General features: G+C 43.2%; 1 protein-coding gene across 1 annotated transcript; it reads right to left on the minus strand.

The window, feature by feature from the left end:
* Positions 1–729: 729 nt before the first annotated feature.
* SARC_08788 (hypothetical protein) lies at positions 730–7,664 on the minus strand (the record flags this gene model as incomplete). The annotated part of the gene is made up of 10 exons (XM_014297226.1): positions 730–855; positions 1,474–1,546; positions 2,374–2,490; positions 3,553–3,630; positions 4,440–4,538; positions 4,751–4,854; positions 5,016–5,070; positions 5,982–6,042; positions 6,637–6,695; positions 7,466–7,664. Coding segments are annotated over 9 exons (799 nt in total), but the record flags the coding sequence as incomplete, so codon positions are not given.
* Positions 7,665–7,959: the final 295 nt, after the last annotated feature.

A 7,959-nucleotide genomic window follows, 5' to 3' on the forward strand; every position in this document is an offset into this window, starting at 1 on the left:
CATATGCATACATACATACGTCTATATATGCTCTGTTTCGGAGCGATGACTTCGTGTGAGTGTGCAAATACACACGTGCCTGATACCAAGAATTTGACAGTGTCCGCAGATAGACACGACACCAACACTAATACCTCTACCACCATAGACAATTGAAGGCAATTTACTGCACGGCAGTAGTAGCGAAAGGAGTGATGCATGTGCGACAAATGTTTCAAGGGACTATCACTAGATGCATATACACACAACATACGCACGTATCACACTCCGCTCCATAGTATACAATGCCATTGCACGGGAAAAACCAATAGTGTGATAGCACGGGTGAAATCGTATCGTATCTATACATTGGTGACCATATAGGATCATGTACCTGTTTTGTACGGCATAGAGAGCCTTATTGTGATGAGAGCGAGACTAGAAATCTCGATCTGAATACACATGTGCTTTCGGGTGCGTGAACATGCTCCTCTGTGCGACGTATCTGTGCTTAATGCATATGCAGATTCAGAACTGAAACATACAGAATATACAATACCAACATACGCTCACATTCCAATCTATCTGTGCTCAATATATATGCAGCTTCAGAATTGAAACATACAGAATATACAATACCAACATATGCTCACTTTCCAATCTGGTAGCGATTATAACCCCTGGTGTGCCCATGAGCATTATTGCCCTCATTGTATAAACTGGTCCAGTGACACCCCAAACCTCACTTACGGGCATATGGAAGGTGATGCCTTCTTCTGACAGCAGCGACCGCAGCCCAGGTGTAGAGGACGACACCCGCGCAGTCCGTTGGGCACAGCCACCCAATTCCTCCCCGATAAACAACACCGTGAACGCCTATGCACAGGAGAGTGAGAATAACAACATCGTGAACGCCTATACACAGGAGAGTGGGACAGCTGAGATGAACGGATAGAGGCTTACACTCGCATTCTCCGCTACGTTATACTGTGGATGCCCCTTGACAGAGAGTGTAAGCACTGAAAAAACAACAACACAGAATAGTCACACTCATGCTCTCCGCAGAGGGAGGGGTAACAGTGTGTGTGCGCGTGCTTGTGACGTGCCAGAGAATGAGAACAAATCGATTAGTAGTGTATGTGGCATTGTGCAGGTAGTGATCTTAGCTCGAGAGGTATGTGAATGGTACAGACGGAAGGTATGATTGGTATTGGGATGCCAACGCGACATCGAAGTATATGCTTTAGGGGATTTTGTATGACACATCAAGGTCAACTACATGAATGTGCAAGGTATTGGTGTATTTGAAATCGGATGAATCTGACATCGTATAGCCATAGTATTGAGTAAGTTGTCGCAAAACCCAAAGCATGTATTTGAGTATATACAATGATACTCTATTACTCGCATACTAGCATATAGGCGTGGTTATATATACTCACATACTGGCATATAAGCATGTCTATATAGCTGTACAAACCAAACCTTCCTTACCTTGGCTTTCACGTAGAAGTAGGGACACAGCTTGCTTTGCATCTGCTCATACAATGAGCACAGACTCGCCTCGCTGGTGGCCGGCCAATGTTATAGGAGTGAGAAGTTCGTATTAGAGGCAATTGGATCGTACGCTCACTTGTGGTGCACATCTGAATACATACCAAAACCAAAGCAGTGCAGACTTTGGTGTGTGCATTGCCGTGGAAAACGGTAGAGCAATCGGAATTGTTTTCAGTGTTTTTGAGCAGACTTGTTTCCGGATATACGCGCGAGTGGGTGCAATATACCTATATCGCATATGAAATGTTTCATTTTTAAATAGCTTACACCCTTAAGCAATAAAATTTCAAACAGGAAAATCGACGATGATAATAAATGCAACCGCCCTGATAATTTGGTCAAACTTTCGAAACACGTTTTCCGCACAACACTCATTTCAACGCATTCACCCACAGAATCAAGGAGCTAATAGCCACAAAACTAACAAGGTAACCATAAACAAAATACTTATCGTGTTGACACACAACGCATACACACGCACAACAGCACACACATTGTCCGAAAACACACACACACACACACACATATATATATATATATGTAAGACACATGACGTTCACCACATCCGTTTGCACCAACTATATAATAGAAATCAAGCAGTACAACAGGTCGGCGTATTGAATTCTAGCTGTCGTTCACTGCAGTTGGAGAGGCAGCACCAATTCCACATAGAGTTATAATATACTAAACCAAGAGTGGGACGTATATAGATATAATTAACACATTTATCTCTACAAATTAGTCGTCTAGACGCATATATACACACACACACACACACACACACACACACACATATATATATATATATATATATATTTGGGACATACGCACACATACAAAGCTGTTTGGGTATCCCCACGGTCGCTTTCCTCTGTAGTGGGGGGGGTTGAACTCCCAGTATATCATGGCCTTCTGCAGCTCAGCACAGGCACGGTCGTGGAGGCTGACTACATCCTGGACAAAACAAAATGCAGACGTAACACTGGTAGATGATAATATGAAGTAGCGATGTAGGGAGAATGATCACCTTCTCGTTAATCAAACAAAGCCAAATTGATGCACACATTGAAAGGTCCGAAAAAATAACTCATGGCTGAAGGTGAGGAAGGATGGTACTCAGATTTGTAACTTTGGTCTCAACGCACGCTACAGATACACATTGTGCATATCTGAGTTTTGCACAGGCTTCTGCTTTTCAGCATAGGCCCGGATTCGCCAGCTAACAAAACTTTGGGTAGTGCTATACGTAGTGGAGTGCACGAGGCGATAGATGTTCCAAAGCCAAAGATGATACTTTTCATCTAGATGCGAACGTGCGTATGCGTGTAGGTGTGTTTATATGTGTGTTTATATGTGTGCGTGTGCGTGTGTTTAAGTGTGTTTATATATGTGTGTGTATGTGTGCGTGTATGTGTGTGTATATGTGTGCGTGTATGTGTGTTTATATGTGTGCGCACAAGTGGTTGCAGCTGTGTATGTAAGTGATGAGGCGGTCGGATTCGTGTGTATATCGACGAATCGTGGACTTGCTTTACAGGGGGAAAATATACAGAAGCTCGCTAAAGCTTGGAATGGCGTGTTGTAAAGTTCGTATAATTACGTTTTACGTTTGTAACCCAATTCAATAACGTAAATAGCTTTCATTGTAGTATACGTACTTCTGCATTTATGTATATAGGATAAATCAACAAGTATAAATGTATCTGTTTGTACAGCTATATATATTAAAGAAATTGTCCCTAGCATATCACCACCGGTATCTCACGATATACACACACAGCAACTCCATTTTCGCCCTTAAATGCAATGCGAATCTATGATTTACGCAGCACACCCAGTAGCGTTCTGAACACTGATCTCTATGCTGAAACGTAACAGCTAAAACCCTAAACCACACTACTCTGCTAAGTAGGTGACATTGGACACATAAATCTTTACACAAGTGTGGATGTGCGCCGATGCATGCATCCATCGATACTTGTTGCAGCACATATACGCATCAAGTCAAATACGAACCTCTGGCGTGGAGTGGAGCAGATCGTCTGGGAGGTCTTCATCATGGATACAGCGAAGGGCATTGGACAGTCCTCTCGGCTGTATGTGAGTGCGACAACAACACACCAAAACGTAAGAGCAATGAGATAGACGTGATAGGCCTAGCTATGAAAACCCGACGAATCCACGACTGTGAACACAAGCACAACTATAGTAAACTTCCCTTCTTGAATATAAATTACTCGACACTCTAACGGCCGGAGTGGGGTGCTGAACCTGTAGGCGTATACCTGTGCTTTCGCACTGTTTCAGACTGAGCTGATTTTGACGCTCGTGTTGCAATTCGACAAGTTAACAAGCACATACACACGAGAAAATTGTCGACCAACACTCAGGACGACGCAAAAAACGCACACAACATATATGGTTGATATGACGCCCACAACTGGAGATGGTATCGTATTATAACATGTATGGTTGATATGACGCACACAACTGGAGATGGTATCGTATCATAACATATATATTTGATATGACGCACAAAACTGGAGATGATATCGTATTATAACATATATGGTTGATATGACGCACACAATTGGAGATGGTATCGTACTATAACATATATGGTTGATATGACGCACACAACTGGAGATGGTATCGTATTATAACATATACGGTTGATATGACGCAAACAACTGGAGATGGTATCGTATTATAACATATACGGTTGATATGACGCACACAACCGGAGGTGGTATCGTATTATAACATATATGGTTGATCATTTGTGTATCGGATACCCACTCACAACACTTTGTATGCACACACACACAACAGTGGATACAGTCTCCACCATAACTTCTGTCAGACTCTCAGCACATACACACTACATACAATGCATAACATACGTGTATATGACTCTTTAATCTCCGGCACCATTCGAAGTTGTGTGCGCTGGTGAATCTCGCAACCGAATGAAGAGACCAGTCGGTGGGTGGTTTCACTGTCTGTGATGGCAGACACATCAGTGATCAGAATCAAACGAGTGTGTGGAAATGTCGACCATTCCAGAGATATGAGTGTATCCGACGAGCTTTCCAACACGCTTGTGGCGAAGAGATACCTAATTATCCCGACACGGATTAGGGGTATTCACAGTAGGTATACAGATTCACATATATGGTAAGGTCTAGCAGCGATGTATAATCATCAGACATACTGTTTTGTGTGATTTGACAGAATTTCGCATCCGTTTCCTGGGCATTGCCACGGGAGCTGGGGTCTCCATCGCCTTAGTTAATGCCAGAGTTCGAGGAGTGGCACCTATCACGAAGTATCAGCAATTATTAGTGGTTATACACACAAACAAATGCACATGTATGAGTATACATACATTGTAAATTAAGAATTAGCACAGCAGACGTTACTTATCACTTGAGCACACCACCAGATATTAGAGCTAGAGGCAGCAATCGAAATCTCACCATGTTGTCTTCTAAGATAGGTTGGCCCCGACTTCGCACTTGGAAGGAGGAAGAGCTGTAAGGATTTCAAAAAAGAATAGGAATATATTAGTGAACCTGCCTGGTAGTCAAAGGTTGTATAGAAAAGAATAGGAATATATTAGTGAGACCTTCCCGGTAGTCAAAGGTCGTACAGTATGTGACTTTTTGGTCGAGAGTTTCACTGTATTTGAATTAGTCGATCCTGGTACGGGCACACGGCACAATGCGGAATTCGGGGGCTTACATTGTGAAAGTTTTCAGAGATTAACTTTTGGGAATGGAGAGAGCTGGGCACAACAGAAATCGATATGTTTATGCATACACTCGCCTTATTGCCCAAGTTTGAAGGGGAAATTCAAGAAAATGCACTATATATATATCACTAGCAGTAGACTTTTTTTCGGGACCACACTCTCAACATAATCCGGTACGCATCAAGGATAGGTTACATTGCCAGAGTGGTATATATGCATCGAAAGCCTCGAACACTAGCATGAAACCAATGCACATATGTACTGGAGAACAGGAGGTGATAGTCACTCTTTTTGTATGTGTAAGGCAAACCAACAACTCTCTGCCAGTAGAGTGGCGGGCAATCCGTTGGCTCAGGAGACGACACACCTGATGCATGTTACGCTAGATATACGGACTCAAAATCAAAGCAAGTACAGCATACGCCAGGGCAAACCACTTGAGATAACAATAGACTCAACCCCTGCACTCTTTGACAGTTGACAAAGCACACAACAGATACATCATGAGATCTACACTCCACGCATGCGTTCACCAACACACAACGGAATGATATCGCACATTGAATATGACAAACACGCCACACGTGACAGGAGCCATGCGACAACCTGAGGCACCAGCAATACGTTTCCACAAGCAGTTGAGCAACCCAAAACAATGGAATGCAAAACAAAAACAAACGCCATCAATCACCATTGAGTTGGAGGGTTTCTGTTCAGGCCCCCGCTGCCATAGTGCGGCAGTTGACTGTCCACTGCAAGATGTGAATACAGTCGTAAGTTAGCGAACATCAACAGCATAACACTTCTCACCGTAGACGGATCTACCACACAGAATTCGAGCTTTGTCAATCGTGACAGATCTTATACAAGACTGATATCACACTACGAACATAGCCTATTTACAGACCAACATAAATATGCCAAACATTAAATTGCCATGCGTTACAGACACCCCTGTGCGAGTTCGGATACAGCACCAAAGTGGATCGCGAACCACAATCTACTGGGCAACTGTGGTTGTAGGATGCGTATGGGGCCCATCGGGAATGCTACTGGAGCGAGTACAAGGCTTGCAAATGTATAGCATCAACACAAAGTCAATATCAGAGTGATGCTACATACACATATGGGTACTTTCACACTCCGCGTGACTACACACACTAAGACTCAGACCAGTGGATCAGCTCATTATGCACAATGCCCATGCCCATCCATGACGATTACTGCAGATTTCAGGATGCTTTAACCTTATTAAGCAAGACATAAATAAAAGTATTGTCAAGAACATTGATATATACAATAAACGAAAGATCAGTATGTACAACAATAGTATAACACGCCCTTACCTGGGCAATTCGGGTTGTGCCACGCACAGAGTGTCGGCTGGCGGGCGCGGCTCAGGCACCTTTGCGGTCGTCATCCATCGCGCATCGGATAAGACAAGAGGAACAGGTAAACGTGAGTTGCGACATGACAGCACACACTTGCACATGGATACGGTCGCTGTACAGAGTGGTCTGCCTTCTCAGTGGTATATACATTCGGCATTTGATACGCAGTGTCTTGCTTTCTGTATTTCTTTTTTTGTTGGCAACAATACATATCTCAGTGAAAATTGCATCTACCGCTGGTATCAGAACCTTCCAGTTGTTCGCTTGAGGGATTGTGCCGAGTTGAAGGGAAACGCTGAGCATTCTTATATGGTGCACTGATTGCCGCACCACAGTTCATCTAAGCCTATATATCTGGGAGGCATTCGTAGTATATTCGACCCTGCACTTGTGAGCCCAAATTTACTACTCCTATGCACGCAATAGAGAGATATCTATTAATACGTATCACATCACGCCCACCACACAAAACGACATGTAAAGGAGAGTGGACAGTCTGAACCTGCTCCGAATTAATGTGTAATTTTTCAAACAGAGGTAGTATCGAATTTTTGAACGAACACATCCTACGCATGCATGTCTTGGCCTATAAATATGTGATCAGTCATAGCAAGGCTTAGCGCGGTGGAGGCATCAGCACCTATAGATTTAGTGGCTCCGTTCGATTGCCCAGATTAGAGCGTACCAGAATGACCGGCGAAGCTAACATGTACCTACAGACCAGAATGCCCGCTCAACAGCTATGTACGTAAACTATTGCATGTCGCAATACTGACAACCATACCTGAAACACGTGCTCATCTTTAATAGACCCCACAGCAGTAGAGTTACTAGCACTTGTAGCTTTCTTGACTTCGTGCGGTTGTTGGAAGGTGATTGTATCAGCTTTGTCAAACAGACTAAATACCGACCCGGGCTTGTTCTTTGCTGTAGGGGTTCTGTGGAAAGCGCTCCTAGATTTCACAAGAAATCCCGCTGGTTCTGTGTGGCGTGGAATGATGCAGTCGAATACATAAGCATGAGTATTCTAGTACTTGCACTCCCAGTTTCATCGTGCAGATAAAGCCACGAGAGTTGACCAACAGTGACGACGCAGCATCGATGACCGATATATCACAACCACCCAGCACATGCACGCACACATGCACACACGTATATACACAAACACACACACAGACATATATATATATATATTATATATATATATATATATATATATATACATATATCATATATATATATATATACACACACACACACACACACACACACACACAC

Source organism: Sphaeroforma arctica (genome assembly GCF_001186125.1).
Source record: "Sphaeroforma arctica JP610 unplaced genomic scaffold supercont1.827, whole genome shotgun sequence".
Lineage (NCBI taxonomy): Eukaryota > Ichthyosporea > Ichthyophonida > Sphaeroforma > Sphaeroforma arctica.